The following is a 13988-nucleotide window of genomic DNA, read 5'->3' as shown; positions in this document are numbered from 1 at the left end:
AGAAGAGAGTGTGAAATTCAACTTGAGGAGCTGATTTACTGCCAAGGGGGCAAGGGGAAAGGAGAAGACTGTAACTGGGGCTGCTATATTTCAGCCTTTAATCTTGTAAAGGAAGCCTAGCTGAGGCATTGCATAAGGCTTCCTAAGAGCACACTACAGATGACTTCATAAAGAGGCCCTGCAGCCCTTTTTAACCGAATGACCAACAATAGTACTGATCACTCATTTTTCAGGGGGAGAGGGAAAAATCCTTGAGTGATTTAGAAGTTACTAGGTATGAAGAAAGCTGCTTGGCAGCTAATGAAGTAATCCCAACACCTGGCTTCCACATACGATTTATTATTTAGCGCTATGACTGATCTGAGTTGAAACCAATCGCCGAGAGCAGGCAGTTGTGGTGATGTGTAAGAAAGTGATGGCGTTCTCAATTACGCCTTTCCCTACATGGCTGGCTGAAGATGATCTGAGGCAATATGCAATAAAGAATGCAAGCCGTACCGCTCTCCAGCCAACAGTGTTATGTCTGCAACGCATTTTCAGTCTCTCCACCGCTGACTGGTCCATAACCAGGTCTCTGTATACTCTGCAGCGTGAGGGCCCCAGAACTGGCTGCTGAATCGACCCCTTGCTGCAGAACTGTGCTTCACAATCTCAGCTTTAGTTTAAAAAAAAAAAAAAAAAGCATTTCAAGCCCTTGTGGTTTGAGAAGCCAGCCCTAAAAACCAGCACAAAACTCTAGGTATCTTGAAACAACAGTTTGGGGAGGTGTGAACGGCCCTCTTCATATCAATGGGGCTTTCCTTTTGAAGTCTAATGAGGACGACTTACCATTGCAGAATTATCCAGCTGATGTGCTGGTCCCACAAACCTGGATCAACTCCCATGCCTTTCTGGGTGCCAAAAATCCCAACCTATCTCCTGCTCAGCTGCCAAACCACTTCTAGCTTACTCTCTGCTTCCACCCCAAACTTCTCCAGTGCAGTTCTGCATGGTCAGTACAAAAGTCTCCAGGAAGATCAAAGACTGCAAGTGCAGGGACAGCAAAAAATAAATGGATTTACTATCAAAACAGACAATGGGATACTGCACTGATGGTATTTATCTTCATACTTAAGGCCTTCAAAATCTCAATACTTCATTCAAACGTAGCTGACACAGGTGCAGCCTGCTGCAGAGTGCTGCAAAACTCAGCGTTCTTGCTACAAAACTTGGGCCTGGTTTGTCATGAAGTACGTGCACTGGGCCCTTATCCAAAACTGCCAGCAATCCAGACAAGAGTCAAACTCTTAGGCAGAATAAACCATGTAATTCCATTGCCCCTGTCTCTCAAGTAGACCTATTCTGCTAAGCAAGGCAACTGACAAACTAGATTTGAGCTGGTTTTGTAATACTCCTCTGATTTTTAAAACCATTCACTGAGTTGTAACATCACTTAGAACCTCACCTCCTCTTTATGGGAAAGGGAGAGCAGGTGACCCAATTGTCAGAAGATAACCTTTTTAAACTCAAAGCTGCACTTTCCAGTGCTAGACAGGGATGTCCAGAAGAGTTATGTATATGTTAGAAAATTAACTGTACCCAAGTGTGATATGGCTCAATTTTTAACCAATGGTTTCTGGTGACAGAACAATTGACCACCAAAGGGAGTTTCTTTGATTTCATTTGGTCTGCTAACAATGTCTGAGTATTCTGAGGAAAACACACACACTCCATGGCTTAAACTCAATGAAAGAAACCACCTTTTGATGAACTTTATACATGCCACAAAAGCCAAGAGCTCTTGCCTTGCAATAAGGTCAGTTTAGGTATACAACATTTTGGAGTCTAACGAAGTACACAGACTTTCGATGGAAAGTGTTAAGACACATTTTTAAGTTGACATCACTAACCGTTTAAAATGCATTGGTTTGACCTGTGAATTTCTCGCTAGTCCAATTCATTAATCCGGAAAGAAGCTGTGGCAGGTACAGCATGAAATTCTTTTTCTAACACCTTGTGAAATTATTGCTGAGGCACGTCAGAAAGTAAAGGCAAAAACCCTGCTGACTTGTCTTTTTGTTCAGGATGTAGAATCAGCTATAAGCTTCCACTGACCTGCCCAGCTATCCCACGTATATACGTGCTGAGGTTGATTTTCAAAGCTGGGTGCACAACTGCCAGTTACAATTACTGCATTTGCCTTCACAAATTGGGTATCTGGGCATGAAGATGGACAGCAGCTGTGCATGTGAATATGCAATTTATACGTACAATTGTAGGAATTGTGAGCGCCACACTAAACATGCAATTATGTTCTCTTCTGAAAAATCAGGCTCCCCATGTCCACCACTGAGCTCATTAACATGAAGCCATAACACACAGAGTTACACATTCCAGCTAATTTCTAAGGAACACGCTGCTGAAAGGAAAGTTAATTCAATGTTTGACTTTTGAGTTGAACTACCAGATGTTTCCTGGTAGCAGCCATAACATACAACAATATCATGGGGAACATGTCTTCTGGAAGCTTCCCACGGTGGAATTGCAGAAGAGCTCTGCTTTGGAGAAGATGCTTCATTTGATATTTTAAAAGATTAAGGAGCGGAACAGAGTAAGTAGCATCCCGGACAGAGAGCAGAGTATGTAATTGCTCTGATTGCCACAGAACAAAAGGTAGGGCTTGGGAACATGTAGATTTCTGCAACTGTAGGACCCAGGAGATTGGGAAGGTGATATGGGGACAGAGAGATGAGACACAAGGCTAACACCATTAAGATTAGTTATGTTTGCATGGATTAATTAGGAGCCAAGCGTTACCACATTTCAAGGAGAAAATGGGAAACTTTGTACACACTTTATTTCTTCATGGCAATGTGAAATTGTAACAGCAGCCAACTATTGACAAATTAACCTAGTACACCACTGGTTTTCAGCTCCCAAAGTGATCCAATCAGCCAGCTTTGGGAACTCCCTTTTATGGGGGATTTCCAAAGAGAATGGAAAATGACATAGGACCAGTGAAGCTAGAGCTAATAGCTTGTAACAGTCAGCCATGTGCCCAAATCCAGGCGCTGGGGGCAGGTTTGGGAGACAAAATAACTTCAATTAGAATGGCAGCATCAGGTCGATCAGCAGGCTCCACACTCCAATCTTATTAAGTAAATTGCCAGTTTACTGCAAATTGTTATTCACTCAGTAGAAATGATCACGCAGCCATTTCTGTACAAAGTCATTTTTGGTAATTTGCGATGGAGGGAGTCGATGCTAATTGACTCCCATGTTTACAGGGAGAAGGGTGTTATCCCTTTCAAGTGCAACAACAGCCCCATCTTGCAGCTTTGATGGTCTCCCCAGCAGCAGGAAGGTGGCAGGAGTGGGATTCTGCAGCACATGGTGTGAGTGTGAGAGGGCTCACCTCTGTGCGAGCAGTACAGGGGGCAGGGCAGCGCAGCAGAGATCAAAATGCGAAAACGTAAACCGCTGCCATTGGGAAGGAGAATGCCTCAAGTTATGTTGTTCACTAGCTATTCTATAGGTTCTCTTGCGGCCTCCCAAACTCCTGGGCATCTGATCATACATACTGAAACCTTTATGTTTGACCCAATGCTCTGTGGTACCCTTTTGTTCACATACAGTACACTCCTCTGAATTTCCATCATTAACACCACAATATAACTTGTGTAGGGGAGTCTAGCTTGAGCTTAGCAACCCTGTGTAATCCCTACACTCAGTTCTGCTCCTGAGAGCTGTCTGTACAAATTATTTCCAAAGGCGCGAGGCTGAACAGATGCATTGAGGGTTAAATAAAAGTCAGCTGGACAGACTGGTGTAACTCCATTGAAGCGATGTAGATTTACATCAGTCTGGCTCATTCCACATCTAGCTTATTTCCTTTTAAAATAAAACCCATAAGACGAAGTTGTGAAGAGGGAAGGATGTGTTAATTTCAGCTGCTGTTTTGCCAAGCTATTAGAAAAGTAATTTTGAGACATGAGCTTTTGCAGGCAGACAGCCTTATCTGTGAATTTCAGCAATTCTGATGTTAGACTATATTCTAAACCGCGGTTAATATATTGGGAAGAATAAGCTCCTGATATACTATCAGCTTGTGGAGGCAGAGAATTCGGGGAAGATTTCCCAGGAGATGGTCAAAAGCCCATCAGGCTGAGCACAGGTTTGATCTCTGCCTCCAAGCTACAGAGAAGCGGGAAAAGCCAGTATGAGGATTGCTGGATACAGACTGAGTAAAAGGACGGAATGAAGGGATAAGTGGGAGAAGAGATTTATTCCCTGACTCCCAAGATTAGGTTTCATACCCGATTCCTCAAGTAGCATAGTAAATACTTACATCTTATACAGTGTTTTTCCATCAGTAGGTCGCAAAGGACTTCACAATGGAGGTTGGGATCATCATCTCCACTTCACAGATGGCAAAACAGACAGAGAAGTGAAGTGACTTGCCGCAGGGCACCCAGCAGGCCAGTTGCAGAGCGGGGAATAGAACCCAAGTCTCCTGAGCCCCAGTCCTGTGCTCTGGCCACTAGGCCACAAATCCTAAACCCCTAGCGGAACAGTTTAGCCAACAGGACTGCACTGTGCATGAAGTTAGAGAGGAAGAACCTGGGAGTTACAAGACCTGGGCAGATCACTGTCTCTGTGCCTCAGTCCCCACCCCCATGATGAGCACAATACTTGTCTCATTTGCGCATGCTATTACTCAATTTGTGGCTGCAAACACAGCAATTGTGTACAGATTAGACATGCAATGATACACTTGAAGGCTAAAAATTTGGCCTGGAAAGTATAAAAAAACCCAAACCCTCTCCTTTTAGGTGTTACTATAAAATTGGGTTGGCCCTATTACAAGAGTGAGCACAGGCTCACAACACCTTTATTGGAAACAGTGACCGTTTGACTAATTTCTCTAACCGAAATTAGAGGATTTCCTCTTGCCATACAATTAAAATGGTTTTCAAGACTACCACATTTTATTCCTAAAGAGCTGTCAGCAAACATCTGCTCTTTCAGGTTAATTTCAAGGTAAATGCCCTTCAAACTGACAGGAAGATAGATCAGGCGATCGTGAGCTTGTCTCAATATACAACTCAATCAACACACCTCTAGATTCTTCTTACATGGAAAGGAATGCAAATGCCCCACTAGAAAATAAAAATTAACTTTTACTTGTATTCCAGCACTAAAAGAAATAAGGCAATAAGCTCAGTGCTTTCATTTTCATCTGTGTCCTGAGAGACATGGATAATAAAATGATTTATAGTCTGCTCTAACATCTTTTAAGAATAATTTTGTACCAAGATTTCCCATTAATTTGAAATACCATTAGAAATTAAATCCCATGTGTTTCATGCAAAACAGACAAATAGTCTATTTGGAAACAATTCTGCTTAAATATTTATTACATTTCCTTTCCTTCTGTTTTAAATATGCAGGAAGGACAGGAATACGTAGGTGTAACTGGTTTTTATTTTCCCTGATGCTTATTCTCAATCCAAAATCATAATCTTTCATTGATTTCCCAATTTGCACACTATGCAATACCAGAAGATTAGGACTTCAGCACAAGAAGATATTCTTACATGAAAGCAGAATCTTTGCTCTTAAGGATGTCTTTAGCAACAGAAAAAAAAAATACAGAACATAAAAGCTATATAAATGGCATTATTTCTGGTATATATTAATTTCCACCAGGCCATAAGTGTGCATTTGCTTTAAAGATGCATAAAATGTACCCATAACCCCAGGACCTTACAATCTAAGTGAACAACTATTCACGTGGCATTAGCAGGCAAGATAAGAACATAAGAATGGCCACAGTGGGTCAGATCAAAGGTCCATCTAGCTCAGTATCCTGTCTTCTGACAGCGGACAATGCCAGGTGCCCCAGAGGGAATGAACAGAACAGGTAATCATCAAGTGATCCATCCTCCGTCTCCCATTCCCAGCTTCTGGCAAACAAAGGCTAGGGAAGCCATCTCTGCCCATTGTGGCTAATAGCCACTGATGGACCTATCCTGCATGAATTTATCTAGTTCTTTTTTGAACTACGTGTAACTTTCAGAGAAGTTGTATAACTCTTCTTTAGTAACTTTAAATCTGTACATGGCATATTGACTATTAAAAGGCCAAAGTCTGCTCTCGGCCATAACATTGTAAATCCTGAGTTCTCCACCGAGGTGTAAATCCATCATGACTTCAGTTACTGTGCAGAATTTAGCTAGAGGAGTCTGTTCAATCTTCTATACTTCAGTGTATCTAACCGATCCGGAGGCGGCACAGGCTTCTTATTATCAGTAACAGCCACAGCAATACAGATCGTCAGCAAGAGACCAATGCTACAGAGGAAAATACCCAGTTCCAATCTCTATTCCAGCAGCTCAGTAACATTTATTTACGCAGAAATCAGCAGGTGTGTATTTTGCGTTCTGCTTTGGGGCACCTGCTGTAAAAAAGCAACAGACTGTCTGCTCTGACTACTGTAATTTACACCCAGCAGAAGGTCAGGGGAGCTGCTTATGTGCAACAGGCTCTATGCCACCACCCTGGCATATGCCACTGTGGCTGCTGAAGAATTAAGTTTTAATGAGAAAAGCAATTCTGCAAGGCCTCCTTTCATGAATGCAAAGCGAGAAGAGGGAATCGAGCTGAAGCCAAATCACCGTGGGGTTGTTCTTTTAATCAGCCACAGATGTAATCCATGTCATAGCTCTGATGGAGGGAAAGGGGAGAAGGTAATGTGGCTGGCGTGTGTGCTTCGTGTGGGTCTGTATTCTAAGTGTGTCTCAGGACCAGTTCTGGTTCCAGGCTAAAAAGTGCTCTGAAGAAGGTAAGAGGAGGAGTTTTATTCCAGACTAAATGAACAGGCCACCATAATACAAAGAGGTCTCACCAGAGTACCAAACAATCTAGCACTAACACATGACATAGTACTTGGGTCTCAAATACCCCACCTTCCGGAAACACTGATCAAGACTTGAGCTTCCAGCCCACATCCACAGGGAGCACCGATGAAAAATGCATCCACAGTGCCTCACCACAAGACCAAGCGCTCCTTTGCATCCTATGGGATGCCATGTCAGGCTCCCAACGTTCCCGCTTGACTGAAGCGGAGAGAAATGTTAGATAACCCTCAGCTGTAAGCTTGGCGTGTGGGAGAGCATAGCCACATCATACGAGACCACTTCAGAGTGCACCATCTTTCTGTCATTACTTTGGGTGGATCCCCAGACCCCATAAGCGGAGCTGACCAGGAAAGCAGTGCTCTGTTGGATGCCGGGAAGCACAACTGGGGTCTGAGGGAGGGGCCACAATCCACAAAGCACTTCGCTGTCTTTGTGAGCTACAGAAAACTGACAGCAAAGCTACTTTTCACATGTCAAAAATCCAGACGCACGCCCAGCCCCTACTACCTGGACCCTCACACCCCGAGGCAAGAATGTCAGAACAAGCCACCATCACTTGCCTGATAGCTGCTTATGAACTAGATATTTTCAAATTTTTAACAATAACTTAGAAATCCACTAGCAGAGACCAAAGCTGTCTCCCCAGCACCTGTCTTTCCACTCTGTTCAATATGCTTCTTGTACGACACCCCAGATCCTGGATAACCATCAGCCCTCTGTACAGCATCTCAACGATCTCGTATTTGGGCTCTAAGCTGCCTGGATACCGCAGTATTTGCTTTGCTTTCGGAACAGCTACCAAACATTAGGCGGATAGTTTTCTGACTCTGCCTGCTCTGTCTTGGGTACCTGTTTCCTGACTGCTGTAAGGGGTGTAATTCCAGTGAAGTCTCTGCATCTGCTTCCACCAGGTCTGAATCTGGCCCCTCAATATTTGGGCCATTTGTCATCCCTGACAAACCTCTTCACCCATCTCTATTGAGACCAGTGTCTGGCCAGACCTGCATCTTCGGGCCCTGACTCTGCTCTGTATGGAGGGCCGTCTGGAGATCTGCCCTTTTTTCCCTTGCCTTTGCAAGTGTGAACAAGACTGGGCACTGCTCCTCTCAGCTCACGGATCATTTATCATCATGCTCTGGTAGGCTTCCTTACTGAGCCAGTTTTCTCCAAGTCAGGTATTGATAAACCAATTGCAGGACACCCAGAACACAGCAAGAGGGGTTAAAATGTCACAGGGAAATGCAAAAACTGACAGGCTGTTGAGGTGGGAATGGCTTATTGTAAGTGTCCCTTCTGTGACTGCTGTGCAGTGTGCTGGGTACTGGCTGACTGATGCCATCCACCCCAGAGCTGGCTGCATTTCAGCCATGCTGTCTGAGTGTAGTTTAAATAACAGGAGTACTTGTGGCACTTTAGAGACTAACAAATTTATTAGAGCATAAGCTTTCGTGGGCTACAACCCACGTTCTATGTGAAAGGCAGGATTTGAGATTTCACTAGCGCAAATGTAAAGCTGCCATCAGCTGATCGCTCGAGCATGGACTTGGGTTGAGCCCTTCCTTAAAAAAGAAAAGCCACCCAAGAATGCCAGTCTTCAACTTCTAGCTTACCTGCCACGCCACGGCGAGTTGGGAGATCTCTCGGCCAGACATGCCCTCCGTCAACTTGGCAATCTCAGAACACTTTGCCCCGTAGTCAAACTCGGCCAGCTTTAGACGCCTAAAGGTCAGAAGCACAAGCATTAGTTTCCATGCAGTAACATCAGGAGGAAAAAAAAAAAAAAAAAATGGAGGATGGGATTTTGAAAAGTGCTCTTGCGTCCATTTAAGTCAATGGAAACAGAGATAGGCCAGCGCATGAATGCATGCCTGGGGGTGCTTGTGTCCCCAAAAAGGGGAGACATTCACTGTCACCGGGATCAGGAATAGCACATGGACTAATGCTAGCCACAGCCCTCTGTGGTGGGCTCCCAAAGGCAATGGGAGACTTCTGGCCTGATTTAGACTCCTGCCGAGAATGTTAATTAGGCCACGGGCATCCTGAACTGAGGGAGTGGAGTCCGGCAAAGGGGCCAGGAACTGGCTGAAAATAACGGAGAGGTGGCTGCTGCACTGGTCAACAATCAATACTCGAGCAATTTTATCTCCCAGCAGCAGCTCTATTTTGGAAATTAGGAAACAAAGGCTCAAACTGGCCCCCCAGTGAACTCTTGATTGTCACAGCTGGTCATCAGCTCTTCTCTCATTAATTAGCGTTTCCCCTCTTGCTGGCAAAATTTCCACTTCTCTTCATGAGGTCTAAGCCAAATGTTCCAGCGTTTCATAAGCAATAAGAAAAAAGGGGGATTTGCCGTGAGGCTGAATCTCTAGCCCATTTGTGGGCTGGGCGCCGGAAGGACAAAAGACAGCTCAATACAAAGTGCGCAGAGGACTAGGAATCAAGAGACCTGGGTTCTACCCCCAGCTCTGCCACTGGCATCCTGTGTGATTGACTGTCTCCAAGCCCCAGTTTACCCCAGTCCGTAGCATGCTGACTCCCGCCCCCATGACTGCAGTAAGAAGGGCAAAGAGGGGAGATTCTCAGAGGAGCCGCTAGGAATAAGACATTGTGTAACTATGAATTAGACGCTGAACGAGAAGTGTTCTGGAAGCAAGTTATATTCTAGGAGCAATGCGTGCAAACTGCAATATGGGTATTTCACAATAGGGAGTCTGCAGCTCACTATTCCCCCTGCAACTCTCAGAAGTGGATAAAGACACAAACCCCACAGTTTAATGAAGTATAAATGTTTGGCTAGCAAACGAAGACTGGAATCAACTTCTTAAGATAGCAGAGGGCACACTCGAAATTAAGTCAATGCCTAGGAAATATTTCTTCTGCCTTCACTTTGCCCCATTTCCCCCTTCTCTAATTATCTCCTGATTGTAGTCACTAACAAGAGATGCTTATTCTGGGAGGAAAATAGGGAGAAGAACTCTGACAGACTGGGATATGCCCCAAGCCCACCAAAACTTGAAGTTACATCTTCTCGGCCTGATTTTAACATGCATTGCACTGTGTGTCACTAAAAGCAAGTGATACTGCTTTAAAATGAACCCAACAGGAGTGAGACTTGGGATGCCAAAGACAGAGTATCCCCTATTATCATAGCACTTATATGTCCCAGTCATGGACCTCATTGTGCAAGGTGCTGTACAAACAAAACAAAACGATGGTCCCTGTCCCAAGGACCTTACAACCTAAGTCTAAGACAAGACACAACAGATGGCTACAGACAGACAGACGGTGGAGTACAAGGAAATGAGGCAATACTGGTCAGCATTTTCCCCAGTGGTGTCTGCACACCAGCAGCCTAATCACTGTCACCAGGGTATGTTACCCGTCCCTTACCCCAATTCTGTTGAAGAGCAGGGGACACTCTCGAATGATGGCAAAGGAAGCCTAATGGTCATTACGCAGCACAAACACTACTGAAGCCCAGAGGAATCCACCTTCAGACCAATAGGCACAATTGGCTGGGAAGAGGGCTTTGGTCTCCAGTGATGTTTATCAAGGAAGAGCTTTTCTATGACAAGGACAAAACCTTCAATGACCCCACTGCTCTGAGGATAGGATACTTACTGTTTCCTCTCTGTGGCAGGCTTCAAGACGTGCTTATCAAAATACATCCTCACCAGACGCTCCCGCTCTTGTAGTTGCGGTAGGTCAAAGTTCACCATTTCATCGATTCGGTCGTTGATGGCCCAGTCAAACTGCTCGGGCTGGTTGCTTGCTAAAACAAGCATAAACCTGGACGCGGGGGGGAGGGGGGAGGAAGGAAGAGACAGGAGGTGAGATCAGTGAGAAAGACACCCATGGATGCAGATCCAATACGATGACTCATGACTGCTATGGCCCAGAGATCTGCACACCATACAGAGCCCACGTGCGGTAATCTTTCTTCCTTCAAGCTCCCCAAGCCCATCTTCTCCCACTATCTAATGCTCCAGGGAAGGTCTACTCGCAATGCGGAAAGTGGTATTGGCATCGCTATCACAGTGACGGATGCGGGCTGGAAAGAGGCTTGTCGCATCAGTGCAGAAGCAGCTGGCTGGAGCATGAGCCCCCCCCAAGACCACCACCAATATCTCCTGTACGAGCCAAAGCAAGAGACAGGCCCCGGTCTGGCAAGGGGACAGATTCCATCACACCTGAAAGCTCTTACCCTCTAGCAGCAGTCTGGTGGCTTAAATGAAACAAGCTGGGGGGGGCAGCCTCAGTCCAGTTCCCAGTGCGCGCATGTCCACCCCACAAAAAGCCCTTGCTGGCCCTTTCAGTGGAAGCCCCAAGGACTGAACAGAGCCATCTTGGCAGTAGGCGCGCCCCCTTGCACGAGGGGAGTGACACTGGGAATGGCACACAAGGAAGGCTTGCACTGCTGGGGCTGCACGCGTTTTGTGACAGGAGGATTTGGGTCTCTAGGGCCCAGAAGCCAGCAGTTTGCAGGCACACTAATTCCTTTTAAAAGATGGAAACATTTAACAGCAGGGAGACTGCAAGTGGCAGGGAAACTGCTTTTGATTTAAAGCTGGGTAATGCTAGACGGTGTTTCCTTCAGTGCGAACATCCTGGGAGAGCCCAGCCTTTCCAGCGCACCTAAGGGAAGCAGGTGTCCAAGAATGGGCAGGCTGACCTGACCCTCCTCTTGCCCCAGCACACTGCTCCAGCTACCTACCCCGCTCTTGCCCTCTCCCTCCCTTTCTGGTCGCTTCCCAATTTGCATTTTGAAAACAGAGCGGCTGCTTTTTCGCTTTGTGATGATGTGCTCTCCCCATGCCAATTTCGCTTTAGTGCATTAATTGATGCTACTGGCTTAATGGTGCAGTATAATTTGAAATGGGCTTTTAACAGCAGCTATTGGAATATTGACCCTCTTGCCGCTTGTTGAAATCCAGGCCTGCCGGGGGCCATGTTCTTCACATTTATTTGTAAAGATCACTTCTCTGGCCCAAAAGTCACACTGGCATTCCCCTGAGCCATGGTGGAAGCACAGCTGGGCCTTCCTAGACAAAGGTGTTTCCTTGGCGAGGGGGAAGATTATGTGAGACAGCTCGAGAGAAGGGAGTGGAGGAAGTCGCTTGGAGATGTTAGTAACAGGTACCCAACATTGAGATTTCCCAATACGTCCTTTGGGGAAGCGAAGATCGGCTACATAAAACCTAGCACTCATTGAAGGCAGTTCCTGCTACGTAACAGAACTCCTCAGGGTCCCACTGACACTGGTGTATTTACATGGGGTACTAGAGTTACCGAACAAAATCCCCATATATCGCTGGCAGGGAGGACTTCTCTAAAAAAGCTGCAGTGAGAATCTCTGAAAATTAAGCAGTGCACAAAATCAACAGGAGACGTTCGCTTTCCTAGAATGGTTCACTGCAGGAGTCATGGGCGAATTAAGTATTCATCAAAATGAGGAGCTGGCCATTTGGATTGGAGCACGGGACCAGCAAGCACTGGAAGAAGCTTCTCCAGAGCTCTGCCCAATGCACCTCAAAAAGGGAGCTAGAGCAAGGGGTTGGTATGAACCATTCCCCGCCTGCCGCTGGATCGCAGTGTGATTGTGACTCTGACGCCAGGCTTCAGTTTATCCTTGGAATCGTGAGCCATAAGGTTTGCAAAGCGCTTCACTCCTTGGGAGGAAAGATAGGAAATAGCTACGATAAATCTTGAGCTGCAACACACTCTATTAATCCTGAGTCCTGGGGCTTCTTCTGGCAGAGCTCCCTTGCTGAGCTCAATTGCTTTGGCAGGGCATAGGGTAAAAGACAGTTCTGTTAAGTGACCTGATGGCTAGATTTGATCAGTTGTCACCCTTTAAATCTTTGCAGGTTTGCTTTAAAACAACATTACACCCACTCAGTATGTGCAGTGTTCATTCTACTGCCATACCTCTGGGAAATCCTGAGGTAGCCCTGGTTAATTCTTATGACTAGTTGTGCTTAAATTCTTTGCGTTGCTAGAGCTTTTCAAAGTGCTTCAGAAAAAGAGGACAAGAATCATTATCTCCATTTACAGCTGGGGAAACCGAGGCACAGGAATTGTCCAAGACCAAAGAGAGCCAGGAACAGAACCCAGCTTTCATGTCTTGTGCTTCAGTGCCCTATGCAGTGGGCCACATTCCCACCCTTCTAAGGCAACTGAAAAGTTTAAGGGTGACCAACATACATAAACAATAAACTTGGCAGACTATAGGCTCTCATCGGTGCGAATGAGAGTCCTGGGAGTGCCTCTGGGAGAAAAACTCCAGCTAGTGTCCTGAACCAATCACACAGCGTTACCATAACAATGTGCAGTTCGTTATCTATGTCCTTCATTACGTTTTAATCACTGGGCATCTGACCTCCCCGCACTGAGAAAGGAGATGGCGATTTTTGACTTGGCTCCTTTATAAAAGGAGAAATTTTATCATCAAGCAGACTTGGCAAAGAACCAAGTAAAAAATTACTTTAAAGGGGGAAAAAATCATCTTCATGTGACCATGATGATCACAGGGAAATGATTCCCATTAAGCTAAGCGGTGCTCTCCGGGCAGGAAATGCTGACTACACAGAAACTGGGCACAAGATGAATGACAGCCAAGACAATTCATATGCACACGTATTTGACAAGAACACCAAACAATAATCTGCGTTTGTGGACGTACCTGACAGGCTCTTAGAGAACAGCTCTGGGTTTCCTAAGTGTATTTACAGTAGAGAGTACAAATATACTGAATCCACTAGACAGCTTGCTCAGAAGTGAGAACAGGGCCAGCTTTAGGCACACGAGAGAGATGCTCACCCCTCGGGCACATGGTCAGAGGGGGCACTAGAACAGTGAAAGAGCTGCAGGTCAAACAGGCACCAGGGAGTCCTGTTAAAAGGGTTCAAACACACACCCGAATGCAAGCCTACCACCTGCTTTAGTGACCCGGACGTCCAGGAATCCAGACTGGACTGGTTTAGCAGAAATGCTAACTGCCCAAGAAGGGGAAAGTCTGTGCTTCTGCTTCCTTCAAGGCGATCTACAGACCCATATACTGCCCTTACCCGTTTCAGTGAAGGCTGCGCA

At 45.7% G+C, this 13988-nt stretch overlaps 1 protein-coding gene across 1 annotated transcript in view; it reads right to left on the bottom strand.

The window, feature by feature from the left end:
- ATAD3A (ATPase family AAA domain containing 3A) overlaps positions 1-13988 on the bottom strand; it is a 62143-nt gene that overhangs the window by 12728 nt on the left and 35427 nt on the right. Inside the window, exons 14-15 of the mRNA XM_065421249.1 lie at positions 10521-10688; positions 8510-8618 (exon numbers count right to left, since the gene is read on the bottom strand). Of these exons, the coding sequence (XP_065277321.1) occupies positions 8510-8618; positions 10521-10688 (277 nt within the window). The remainder of the gene's footprint in view (positions 1-8509; positions 8619-10520; positions 10689-13988) is intronic.

The sequence above is a fragment of the Emys orbicularis genome, chromosome 22, assembly GCF_028017835.1.
Source record: "Emys orbicularis isolate rEmyOrb1 chromosome 22, rEmyOrb1.hap1, whole genome shotgun sequence".
Lineage (NCBI taxonomy): Eukaryota > Metazoa > Chordata > Testudines > Emydidae > Emys > Emys orbicularis.
Note: the sequence above shows the minus strand (reverse complement) of the source record. Positions and strands in the feature narration are given on the sequence as shown.